General features: G+C 56.4%; 1 protein-coding gene across 6 annotated transcripts in view; it reads left to right on the top strand.

Annotated features, from left to right (window-relative positions):
- MYH14 (myosin heavy chain 14) overlaps positions 1–13,065 on the top strand; it is a 103,217-nt gene that overhangs the window by 64,470 nt on the left and 25,682 nt on the right. For all 6 annotated transcript variants that reach the window (XM_078439440.2, XM_078439439.2, XM_078439443.2 and 3 more), the window contains 9 exons: positions 514–645; positions 1,744–1,950; positions 4,401–4,538; positions 6,400–6,523; positions 7,190–7,361; positions 9,763–9,975; positions 10,548–10,692; positions 11,214–11,420; positions 12,940–13,044. In XM_078439440.2, the coding sequence (XP_078295566.2) occupies positions 514–645; positions 1,744–1,950; positions 4,401–4,538; positions 6,400–6,523; positions 7,190–7,361; positions 9,763–9,975; positions 10,548–10,692; positions 11,214–11,420; positions 12,940–13,044 (1,443 nt within the window). The remainder of the gene's footprint in view (positions 1–513; positions 646–1,743; positions 1,951–4,400; positions 4,539–6,399; positions 6,524–7,189; positions 7,362–9,762; positions 9,976–10,547; positions 10,693–11,213; positions 11,421–12,939; positions 13,045–13,065) is intronic.

Here is a 13,065-nt window from a genome sequence, read left to right as displayed (position 1 = left end):
TAAATAAACTTAATAATAAAAAAAAGAAATGATCAGAGTGGCTCCCACTAACAAGGAGGAGGGTGGTTCTGTGAACCTGTCATTTTAGTCGTTCATGTGTGGGTGGCACCTGTCCTGCCCCCCCGGATCACACAGTGTCAAGCGCGTCTCTCACCCTGGACCTGGGACTCGGAACACACTTTGGGAAACGTTGCGCTACAGACCAGCAGCCCCCGATGTCTCTTGTACCCCAGGGTTGGTTCAGCAGAGAAGGGGACCCGTGTAGCGCTGCTTGCCTGGTGGGGAGGGGGGCCCTGACTGTTCTAGGCGCTTCACAAGTGTTAGCTCATACACCCATTGCAAAGACCCTGTGAGGCAGGGGCTCTTATCATCCCCGATGGCAGAGGACACTGTTGTGCCTGCCTGAGGCCACACAGCTGGCGGGTGGCAGAGCCGCCACTGGAACCCGGAAGCGGGCCCTGCTTGCTCGGTTCGGGGCCGAGTGGAGCAGCCATTCCCCTCCCCTCCCCCCAGGTGAAGCCGCTGCTGCAGGTGACGCGGCAGGATGAGGTGCTGCAGGCGCGGGCCCAGGAGCTCCAGAAGGTGCAGGAGCTGCAGCAGCAGAGCGCCCGCGAGGTGGGCGAGCTCCAGGGCCGCCTGGCACAGGTAAGGGGCGGGGCCGCGGGTGGAGCCAGGGCGTGGGGGCGGGGCCGTGGGTGGAGCCAGGGCCTGGGGGCGGGGCTCCCAGCTGAGCCGCGGAGGGCTGTGGGGTGAGGGTGAGGGCAGAGCTGAATGGAAACCGTCGGGGTGCTGTTGGGCTGTGATGTGCAGGAGGCAGGGCCCTGGGGTGCAGCCAGGGTATGGGGTGGGGGACTGGCTCCTGCGGAACCCGGATGCTCAGGGGGCCTGGCTCCAGCGTCGGGGCAGGGCAGGGGTCGGCCTTGGGGCAGGGCTAGGGTGTGCAGGCGGCCAACTTTTCATGGTTTCCAGCTTTTCTGGTGGCTTCTAAGTGATGGTGAAGTGAACCCCTTCTTGAGTGTTTTTCTGTTTGCTGAATTATTTCCTTTGGTTCAATTTCTAGGCGTAGGAGTGTTAAATGAAATGTGAGATGGTAGAAAGGCCTCTCTGGGCCTGTTTGGAGGGTGGACTGGAGAGGGAGAGACTGGAGGCAGGGAGGCTGGGGAGGAGCCTGGGGAGAGAGTCCACTGGGAGAGGATAAGTAAGGCCTAAGCTTGTGGGGCCGCGGGGCCAGAGAGGAGGGGGCAGGGCAGAGAGAGTCCTGGGACAGTGGGTACAGGGCTGGGGACGGATGGGCTGTGAGGAGGTGAAGGAGAGGGCAGCCCCCGGGGGTCTGACCTGGTGACCCCGGGGGGGATGGAGGTCACCCCCCGATGGGGACCTGGAGGAAGGCCCTCCAGGCATCAAAAAGCAAAGCAGGGGTGCCTGGGTGGCTCAGTTGATTAAGCCTCTGACTCTTGGTTTCGGCTCCGGTCATGATCTCACGGTTTGTGAGTTTGAGCCCCACACTGGGCTCTGCGTTGTCAGCGTAGAGCTTCCTTGGGATCCTCTCTCTCCCTCTCACTCTGCCCCTCCCCTGCTCGTGCTCTCTCTCTCTCTCTCTCTCTCTGTCTCTCTCTCTCAAAATAAATAAACTTAAAAAAAAAAAGAGCAAAGCGAATCAGGAGGCAGGAGGGACCCGGTGCTCCCCCGAGACTGTCCTGGGAGCAGTGCCTGCTGAGCGCTGACCTCCCACCCTGCCCGCAGCTGGAAGAGGAGCGCGCCCGCCTAGCAGAGCAACTGCGGGCAGAGGCAGAGCTGTGTGCCGAGGCCGAGGAGACGCGCGGGCGGCTGGCAGCCCGCAAGCAGGAGCTGGAGCTGGTGGTGTCGGAGCTGGAGGCCCGCGTGGGCGAGGAGGAGGAGTGCAGCCGCCAGCTGCAAACCGAGAAGAAGAGACTGCAGCAGCATATACAGGTCGGCCTCTGCGTGCCCACAGGTCGCCCCTCCCCGTGCCCGTCTGTCTACCCTGGCAACCTTGGCTTGTGCAAACCCCTGTCTCTTTGGACCATGAATTTGCAGAAAAGTCGACTCAAAGTGGCTTAAGCAAAAAAAAAAAAAATTCTCTCTCTCTTTTTTTGGTTCCAATAATGGGAGACTCCAGAATGCATAAGCTTCAGGCATGGCTGGATCCAGCTGCTAGCCTTTGAACTCTTTCTCTGTCCCTCTCCTGGCTCCGTTTGTCTCTAGGCTGCTGCATTCCCAGGCTGGCTGCCCTGTCATTGTTCCCCTTCAAAACCCAGTGTGTGTTTTACACTTACGGTACCTTTGGATTCAGATGCTAAGTTTTCACTGGCAGTGAAACTTCACCTGCGTTTATGTTTTATGACTTCTTTGTTTGAAAAGGTAGATTTAGGTACCCGAGTTATTCCATACTTAAAATTTTTTCCCAGTGATTCACTGAGTGTCTGCTTTTAAATTTAAACGAAATAACATTTAAATAAGCTGGTAAAGGCAGTTCCTCAGTCATACTGACCACATTTCGGGAGACTCGGGACAGATAAGACAGCGGTTTATTAAATACAGCCTGCGGGAGGCAGACACCGCACCCTCAGAGAGCCACAGAGGAGTTGGACTCAGGCATAGAATGAATAGGCCACGGCCGTGGGAGGCAGGCTGTGTCATAACGAGAGGTGGAGGTGACCCCTGGTTCCTGCAGGGGGATGTGATTGGTTTGTTTGAATAATTAGTCCACCAAGAGGGCACAAGCCAGCGCTGTGCCCGGTCCCCGTGATACGGAGGGTTATGGGGCCAGGGGAGGGTGGGTGGGCGGAAGACGTGTGGTCAGACCATTACGGGTCCTTCCAAGACCAGATAGCGAGGCAGCCCGTAATACTGAACCCTTTTATAAAAAGTGGAGGTTTCACGGACATACAGCGTAATATTAGCTTCAGGTGTAGGACATGCTGAGTCAGTATTCACGTATGTTGCAAAGCGATCACCATCTAGTTAATACCTGGCACCTTACATAGTAACAAAAAATTTTTTTTTCCAGTGTGAGAACTTTTTAAAAAAATTTTTATTTTGTTTTGAAGGAGAGAGAGATGGAGTGTGAGTGGGGGAGGGGCAGAGACACAGAACCTGAAGCAGGCCCCAGGCTCTGAGCTGTCAGCACGGAACCTGACACGGGGCTCGAACTCACGTGCTGTGAGATCGTGGCCTGAGTGGAAGTCAGACGCTTAACTGATTGAGCCACCCCTAGGTGCCCCTTTGTTGTGAAAACTTTTAAGATCTAGTATGTTAGGGGCACCTGGGCGGCTCAGTCAGTTAAGCATCCGACTTCCGCTCAGGTCACGATCTCACGGTTTGAGTTCGAGCCCCACGTCGGGCTCTGGGCTGACCGTGCAGAGCCCCCTTCGGATCCTCTGTCCCCCTCTCTCTCTGGCACTCATGCTGTCTGTCAAAAATAAACAAACATTAAAAAAAAAAGATCTACTATCTTAGCAAGTCTCAAATACACAATACAGTACCATGAACTACAGTCACGCTGTGTGTTACATCCCTAGAACTTATTTACTTTATAACTAGAAGTTCGTACCTTTTGACCCCCTTCGTTGGCTCTTCCTCCCCCAGACTCCGCCCTCAGCAACCACCCCACCTGTTCTGTGTATCCGTGAGGTCAGTTTTTGTTCTTGTTTTTTAGATCCACATACGAATGAGATCGTATGGTGGTCTTTCTCTCTCTGACTTACGTTACTTGGCGTAATGCCCTTGACATCCATCCATGCTGTCCCACAACCTTAATTTCTGGTCTCATACCACACGTTGCCACATGTGCCTGGGCGGTGCCACAGGGGACAGTGCCCATCTCTAGGATGTGTTCATTATGTTTCTGGTTTATAGTCTTCATGCACACACAAGAACGTGATTTCCAGGGGCACCTGGGTGGCTCAGTCAGTTAAGCGTCTGACTCTCGGTTTCCGCTCCAGTCATGACCTTGCGGTTCACGAGTTCGAGCCCCGCATCAGGCTCTGCCCTGGCAGCTTGAAGCCTGCTTGAGATTCTCTCTCTCTCTCTCTCTCTCTCTCTGCTCTTCCCCCACTCGTCTCTGTCTCTCTCAAAAATAAATAAATAAATAAACTTAAAAAAAGAAGAAGAAGAACGTGATTTCCATAAGGACAAAGATTTCTCATCTACCCTCAGTGCCTAGAACGGTGCCTGGCGCACACCGGGTACTCCGTGAAGGCTCAGGGCTCACGGATGAAAACGGGAAGACCAGTAGAGGCTTGATCCTTCCCAGCCTCGCCCAGAGTGTGGACCTGTCTGAGCCACAAGCCCTAGGGTCTTGGGACCGTCCCCTCCACTCTAGCCGTCACATCACACCCTAACCCCTGGGTCCTGATCTCTCCTCCCCACGCCCCCTCCAGGAGCTGGAGAACCACCTTGAGGCAGAGGAAGGGGCGCGGCAGAAGCTGCAGCTGGAGAAGGTGACCACGGAGGCCAAGCTGAAGAAATTTGAGGAAGATCTGGTACTCTTAGAAGATCAGAATGCCAAGCTGAGCAAGGTCAGTGGCCTGTGAGCCCCCAAGGGCAGAAGGCGGTGGGCGCACTGGGGGCGCGTGGGTCTCTCTCTCCGTCTTCCCCACCTCTAGGGGTCTCCGGCTCGCAGGCTCAGCTGTGTCTCCCTTTGACCCTTTCTCTTCATACCTTTGCCCAAGCAGGTATTTATTGAGCAACTACCGTGTGTGAATTCTATAGATCAGGGGTTGGCCTGGCAAATACTGCCTGTAAAAGGCCAGACAGCAACTATTTCACCCTCTGAAGGCCTCCGTGTTTCTGTCACAAGCACTCACTTCTGCTGTTGTAGCGTGAAAGCAGCCGCAGATCGTACATTGTCCAACAAACGTGACTGTGTCCCAATAAAACTTTATTTATAAAAATAGGTGGTGGGCCAGATTTGTTTGACCTGCACACTGTGGTTTGCAGATCGCTGAACTTAAAGCCCTCATAGGCTCAGCCCAGATTCACTGGGTTTAAATTAGACTCTGTCCCTGGGTGGGGACGTGGCGAAGAATCTGCTGCCACCTTTAACCGGTCACAGCGAGGACTCGGCTAGGCACAGGGCATATGGCAATGGCATTGAACAAACTAGAAAACCATTCATGTCCTCACAGGGAGATGGGGGAAAGGGATGCTAGATGAGTCACCACAGGGAATAAATATAATCACATATCGTGCACAGTTATGAACTGTTAGGGACGCCTGCGGTTACGCTCAATCCGTTAAGCATCTGACTTCAGCTCAGGTCATGATCTCACAGTTGGTGAGTTCGAGCCCCACGTCGGGCTCTGTGCTGTCAGCGCAGAGCCCCTCTTCAGATCCTCTGTTCCCCCCCCCCCATTCCTACCCCACTTGCTCTCTCGCTCTCTCTCTTAAAAATAAATAAACATGAAAAAAACTGTTAGAAAAGAAGACTATGAAGGTCCCTCCACTGTTCTAGGGGTAGTCAGGGAAGCCTTCCTCGACGCAATGAAGCCTGAGATGAGAGGTCAAAGACGCACAGGGGTTTTCTGGAACGTTCCTTTGGTGCAATGGCTATTCTATTCTCCTCTGTTCTATTTCTTTCTTTTCTTTTAAGTTTTTTAATGTTTATTTAATTTTGAAAGAGAGAGAGAGAGAGAGAGAGAGAGAGTGCGAGCAGGGGAGGGACAGAAAGAGAGTGAGACACAGAATCCGAAGCAGGCTCCAGACTCCGAGCCGTCAGCCCAGAACCCGATGCGGGGCTCGAACACACGCGGCGAGATCATGACCTCAGCCGAAGTCGGTCGCTCAACCAACTGAGCCACCCAGGCGCCCCTCTATTTCTTTCTTTTTAAGGGTAGTGCGAACACACTGCATTGGTTTCCAGAACCACTCACGGTTTGAAAAGTGCTTCTCAAATGCTAACGTGTGCAGGAATCCCATGGAAAGCTTGTTAAAATGCAGATTCTGATCCCGTGGGTCTGGGGTGCAGCCTGACATGCAGCATTTCCAAAAAGCTCCCGTTCGGTGCCGATGCCGCTGGCCCGCAAACCATACTCTGAGCGGTATGGATCCAGGAGGCCCTGGAGTGCGCCCGCCCTGCAAGGATGTTCGTGCAGTGTTGTTTGCAGTCGCAAAAACGAATTGGAAGGACCCTCAGTGCCCACGAGTGGGGAGGCGGGTCAATGAATGCCTGGGGTGCATGGAACCATGGCGTCTACCTGGTGGTTACTGGGTCTGAACTGGGTGTGAACTAACTGGGTGGTTACTGGGTGGGCGGGTCTGCGGACCCAAGAGGGATGGGAGAGGAGGGAAGGGTTTGGGAGCAGAAGGCTCAGGGAAGGGTGGAGATGAGCGTGGAGGGGGGCTGTCCTGACCGCCCCCACACTCCCCACGGTCCCTCAGGAGCGGAGGCTGCTGGAGGAGCGTCTGGCCGAGTTCTCGTCGCAGGCGGCGGAGGAGGAGGAGAAGATCAAGAGCCTCAATAAGCTTCGACTCAAATACGAGGCCACAATTGCGGACATGGAGGGTGAGCGCCGCCCCCCGGGAAGACGCGGGGGCCTGCACCGGGTGTGGGGGGGGGGGCCTGTGCACGCTCCGTGGCCCGGGGTGGTGGTGGGGACGTTGGGGGAGCCTCCTGCGTTATGGGGGGCTGGGTGGATGTTGGGTGAGTCTCCTGCGCTATGGAGCCTCAGCGGTCCAATCTGTTAAATGGGGGTCAGGAAAGATGGCTCGAGACAGATTGGGTGCCTTCCCAGCTCTTAGGTTATTTCTGTCACTCTGGAGGGCCGTTCTCTTGCTCTCTCCCTGGCGTCTTGGATCACCCTCTCTCTCTGACCGTCCCACTGTTTCAGACACACGGTGGGCTCTCTGCCCCTTGCTATGGACTCAGTCACAGAAGCAGAAGGGACAGGGTGCAGGAGGAGGCTGCGGAGGCAGAGAGGGGAGGACAGGGCAGAGACAGGCACTGAGCAGGAGCAGGGCCGTCACTTGGGGGTGAGGAGGAGAGGACGGCACCTGGGGGTCCGGCCCAGGGTCTGGGAAGCTGGAAAGGGGGGGGCGCAGAGGGAGATGCCTTGCCGTGGCCTTCCCCCCACCCTGGCCAGTGCCGGGGGCGGGGCCGCGGGTCTCGGGGAGCCGCCGGGCGCTGGGGGCTGGCGTCCCCGGTGCATGACCCCCCCACTCCCGCCCCCAGACCGCCTGCGGAAGGAGGAGAAGGGCCGCCAGGAGCTGGAGAAGCTGAAGCGGCGGCTGGACGGGGAGAGCTCAGAGCTGCAGGAGCAGATGGCCGAGCAGCAGCAGCGCGCAGAGGAGCTGCGGGCCCAGCTGGGCCGAAAGGAAGTGGAACTGCAGGCCGCCCTGGCCAGGTGCGGGGGGCGGGGACGCGCGCCGGGCACCCCGGGGAGCCTCCACCCGCGCCCTCGGAGCCTCAGTGTCCCCTCCTGCAAACTGGACCTGGCGAGAGCCCCAAAGCCGCCTGGTCAAGGAGAGGGCGGACCGAGGCCCCGCCGGTCTAGTAACTTGCCCGGGTCCGGGCGCGAAACAGGATCAGCCCTGATCCGACAAGTGCTGTGGCCGCGAGAGGAATCGCATTATTAGAATCACGGGCATTCGCAATCAGGGAGCACCTACTGTGCGCCAGATTCCGTGGTCGGTATTGCGAATGCCTTTTACCCGCTGTGCTTCACGCCGTCGCAGAGCCCTCGGTTATCGGTGCAGCTCAGGGTCAGAGACGTTAAAACGTGGGGAAAAGCGTGTGTCTCACCATCAGCGATGCGCGAGGTTGTGTGCGTGGTTAAGAGCGCGCACCGTCGTCTGGCCCCCGGGTTCACGCTCGGGCCCCGCCCACTTCTGCCCGCCTGACCTCGCTCCTGGGGCATCGCCTCCCTGGCCTCGGTTTCTTCGTCGGGTAGAATGGGTGAGATTGCAGGAGGCGCCTGGGTGACTCAGTCGGTTGTGTCAGACTCTTGATTTCAGCTCAGGTCATGATCTTACAGCTCGTGAGTTCAAGCCCTGTGCGGGGCTCTGTGCGACAGCTCGGAGCCTGCTTGGGATTCTCTCTCTCTCTCCCTCCCTCTGTCCCTCCCCCACGCATGCTCTCTCTCACTAAATTAAAACAAAAAAAAAATTTTTTTTAAATGGGAGTGATTTCTTCTAAGGTTAGTGTGGGGATCAAATAAGAATAAGAATCAAATAAGAATAAGAAGTGTGTCTGTTACTGTTTTTCCTTATTTTATTTACCCATTCTCGTTATGTTTTCTTTTTTTTTAATTGAGGGTAATTTTACGTAACCATTTTATTTTTTTTTAAGATTTTATTTAAAAACTTTTTTTTTATGTTTATTCATCTTTGAGAGAGAGAGAGAGACAGAGTGTGAGTAGGTAAAGGGCAGAGAAAGAGGGAGACACAGAACCCGAAGCAGGCTCCAGGATCCGAGCTGTCAGCACAGAGCCCAATGAGGGGCGCAAACTCGAGAACCGTGAGATCATGACCTGAGCCGAAGTCAGATGCTCAACGGACTGAGCCACCCAGACGCTCCTAAAAGGTTTTATTTTTAGACAATCTCCACACCCGCTGTTGGGCTCAAACTCATGACCCCGAGATCAAGAGTCACATGCTCCTCGGACTGAGCCAGCCCAGTGCCCCCATAAGAAGACCGTTTTGAAGTGTACCATTCAGCGGCGTTTGTGGGTTCACACTGTGTGCAACCATCACCTCTGTATTGTTCCAGAACATGTTCATTCCCCCAGAAGGAAGCCCAGTACCCGTCAGGCAGTCCCGTCCCGTGACCCCCTCCTGCAGACCCCGCACCAGTCTGCTTCCTGTTCACATGGGACTTGCCTGTTCCACATAAGAGGAAGCACACAACATGTAGCCTTTTGTGCTCTTATGGTTATTTTTATTGCCATCCTCCCAGCAGCTCCGTGAAGTGGGGTGTCGTGTCCTCTTACGGACCAGGAGCCTGCAGCTCAGAGAGGTTGTCACTTAACCAGGGCAGGTGGCCGAGCAGGGGATACAAACCCTGGGCTGCATGACTCCATGTGTAATTTCTTTCTTTCTTTCTTTCTTTCTTTCTTTCTTTCTTTCTTTCTTTCTTTTGAGAGGGAGAGAGAGAGGGCACCAGTGAGCTAGAGGCAGAGAGAGAGAGAGAGAGAGAGAGAGGAAGAGAGAGGGAGAGAGAAAGAATCCCATGAGGGGCAGAGAGAAGAAGAGAGGGAGAGAGAAGTGGGGCTCAAGCTCACCCCATGTGGGACTCGAACTCATAAAACCATGACATCATGACCTGAGCCAAAGTCAGATGCTTGACGAGGGAGCCCCCCAGGTGCCCCATGAGCGATTTCACCCGCGGTCCATGCTGCCCCTCCATTCGGCTTCTCTTTGCAAGAGGCCGTGTCTCACGGGGGCCATGAGGCAGGCTGCTGGGGTCAGCTCTGCCACTCGCCGACCGTGTGACCTGGGCAAGTATTTTCCCACTCTGGACCTCAGTTTCCTCATTCGGTGTGGTCATTAAATGAGACGATAAAGCAAAGGGTCATATGTGGCAGGAGCTCGGTAAGCGTCCCTGTGGTTACTCGTGGTGTCATTCCCATCTTACAGCTGAGAAAACCGAGACTCTGAGTGCTGAGCATGTGCCGAAGGGCTGAGCTGGGATTTCACCCCGGGAGGGGCCGCCCCCAAATCCACACCAAGCCTCCCTCCCGCCCCCAGAAATCATCCCTGCCCTCTGCCTGTCCCCGTACCAACTCCGTGGCCCCTGTCCACCCCCAGGGCGGAGGAGGAAGGCGGGGCCCGGGCCCAGCTGCTCAAATCCCTGCGGGAGGCGCAGGCAGGGCTGGCCGAGGCCCAGGAGGACCTGGAGACCGAGCGGGCAGCCAGGGCCAAGGCAGAGAAGCAGCGCAGGGACCTGGGCGAGGAGCTGGAGGCGCTACGGAGCGAGCTGGAGGACACGCTGGACTCCACCAACGCGCAGCAGGAGCTCCGGTGAGGCCGGGCTGCCCTGCGGGTGGCACAGCCGGGGTCTGTGAGGGGCAGGGGCGGGGCGAGGGGCGGTGGGAAGGACTTGGGGCGCGAGCCCTCCATGGACGTAAAGGGTTTAGCCATCCACCAGTTGATTATGGGACGTCAGCTCTGCTTCTAGTCTGGGCCAAGCTGGGGGAAGGAGATGAGTCAGACACAGGGGTTTGCCGGGAACTGCCCGGCAGATTCTGGCAAAGGGACCCAATCGAGAACAAAGTGTGCTCTAAGGGAGCAGCACAGGGCATTGTGGGTGGAAAGAGAAAGCCCCTAAACCGTGTCTGTGGAGGAAGTCCAGGAAGACTTCCTTTGAGAAAGGGCCTTTTGGGTAGGGTTTTGAAGGATGCGCAGGAGTTCGCCCTCAAAGCCACACTCCTCCCACGGTTCCCACCCAGACCCCTTAGGGAATGTAGAGTGAGGTCCTCCTCCTTGAAGGGAAACAATCAAAGGAGGCACACCCCCAGCTGTCAAGAGGACTCCCCCAAAGGCCCTGCCTCTCTTCTGAAATGCTGTTCCCTGTTTGCCTCCTTCAACGCAAGGTCCAAGAGGGAGCAGGAGGTGACGGAGTTGAAGAAGGCTCTGGAGGAGGAGACGCGTGTTCACGAAGTGGCGGTGCAGGAGCTGAGACAGCGCCACGGCCAGGCCCTGGGAGAGCTGGCCGAACAGCTGGAACAGGCCCGGAGGGTGGGTTGGGACAGGAAAGGGGGCTTCTGAGGGGCTGGGGGAGGGGGAGCCAGGAGCAGAGGAGGGGCTTCCTGGTTCCAGGCCAGCTCGTGTTTCCTCATGTGTCCATTTTGCTCTCGTTTCGTTTCATTCGGCAAACGTGGAGCAAATACCATGTTCTGGGGGTGGTCTTGGGGACCCCGTAGTGTATCAGACTGCTCTCTGTGGTGGAGCTCACATGTTAGCGGGAGAGGCAAAGACTGAACAATATCGACACATTCATGATATATACTGGGGAAAATATACATCTGAGTGGAAAACCGAAGGAGGTGGGGGGTGAGCCATCCGGCGCCACAGGGAAGCATGTTCCAGGCAGCCGGAACAGCCAGTGCAAAGGCCCCGGGGCAGGAAGGTGTCGGGGGATTTAAGGACCGGTGAGGCGTTCCAGGCAGAGGGATCAGCCAGCGCCAAGACCCTGAAGCAGGAGTTTGCCCGGTGGAGGGAGGAAGCATAAATCTTCACCGGTCTCTCTCCCTTGCCAGAGCAAAGGTACGTGGGAGAAGACCCGGATGGCCCTGGAGGCCGAGGTGTCTGAGCTACGGGCAGAGCTGAGCAGCCTGCAGACCTCGCGTCAGGAGGGCGAGCAGCGGAGGCGCCGCCTGGAGTCCCAGCTGCAGGAGGTGCAGGGCCGGGCCGGCGACGGGGAGCGGGCGCGAGCAGAGGCTACAGAGAAGCTGCAGCGAGCCCAGGTGAGGAGCGGGGCAGCCGGGCCACCTCTCTGGGCTTCGGTTTGCTCCACGGCAGCCCTGTCGTCCCTTCCAACTCCTCCAACACAGTCACGCATGAGTAGCTAGTGTTTGGTGAGCAGATACTCTGTACCGAATATCCTGTGTATTTCACCAAATCTTCCCGACTTCTCCTTTGAAGGAAGTGCTAATATGGTTCCCATTTTACACACAAGGAAACCGAGGCCCAGGGAGGTGAAGCTGATTGTCCAAGACCCCCCCAGAGCCTAAACTCAAACCCAGGCATGCCAGACCGTGTACCTCTTAACCCTACCATGACTCCCCCCCTCCTAGATGCCGTAAACAATCCGTATTCTGATTAGAAAAGCCCAGCGTGAACTTTTGGAACTGTGTGGGGACAATATCATACTGTGACTGTTCAAAGAAATGCAGCCCTTTTGAAAAATGTTTACTTATTTTTGAGAGAGAGAGACCGAGCACAAGCGGGGGAGGGAAAGAGAGAGAGGGAGACACAGAATCTGAAACAGGCTCCAGGCTCCGAGCTGTCGGCAGAGAGCCCGATGGACGCGGGGCTCGAACCCATGAACTGCGAGATCACGACCTGAGCTGAAGTCGGACACTCAACCGGCAGAGCCACCCAGGCGCCCCAAGAAATGCGGACTTTTAAATTTTAATCTTACTACGCTTTTTAACTAAATGACCGATACTTTTGCGGTACTGAGAATATACAAAGAAGCAGAAAGAACGAAGGGAAGAGCGAATTGTCATTGTCCAACTCCTCCAGGGGAAAACATCATAACAGTTTTTAGTGTCCAAATTAAAAGTAGTGCGTTGGGGTTAGGGTAAAAAATTAAGCTGCTATCACAAAGGCATCCCGGAATCCATCAGCTTAAATAAAAGGCATGTCTTTCCCTCTCGAGAAGGAGACTCCGGGCAGGCAGTGGAGGCTAGCAGGATACTGTGCTCCACGACCCCCCAGTTCCCCCCACCTCCCCTCCCCCCCCGACCCCCGCCGCCAAACACAACCCTATTCCCCTTTCTGTCTCTTTAAATTCCCTGTCCTGGGCGTCTCGTATCGGTGGGATCACACGACGTTTGTCCTTTTGGGTCTGGCGTCTTTCACCCAGCGTGATGCTCTCAAGGTTCACCCGTGCTGTAGCGCGTTATCAGCGCTTTGTTCCTTTGTACTTCGTTCCTTCCGTCGTACGGAGACGCTCCATTTCGTTCCCCCGTGCCTCAGCCAGTGGACATTTGGGTTGTGTCCACGATTCGGGCCACGGCGAACGGTGCCGCCCGGAACGTTCCCTACGCGGTTTCGCAGAGGTCTACGTTCCCCGTTCTCGTGGGCACGTGCCTAGGAGTGGAATTGTCGTGTAACCGTTTGAGGAGCCGCCAGGCTGCTTTCCACAGCAGCCGCCCCACTTGACGTCCCCGCCGGCCCAGGGTGGCAGGGATGTGAGGGGGAGGAGCGGCCGGGGCCACCGGCTGCAGGCCGCCACTGGAAGGTGCCCCTTCCCCGCAGGCTGAACTGGAGAACGTGTCTGGGGCCCTGAGTGAGGCCGAATCCAGAGCCATCCGGCTGAGCAAGGAGCTGAGCAGCACGGAGGCCCAGCTTCACGATGCCCAGGTGAGCCGGCCCTGCCCCCAC

Source organism: Panthera onca, chromosome E2, assembly GCF_046562875.1.
Source record: "Panthera onca isolate mPanOnc1 chromosome E2, mPanOnc1 haplotype 2, whole genome shotgun sequence".
NCBI lineage: Eukaryota > Metazoa > Chordata > Mammalia > Carnivora > Felidae > Panthera > Panthera onca.
This window is presented reverse-complemented; position numbering and strand designations above follow the sequence as displayed.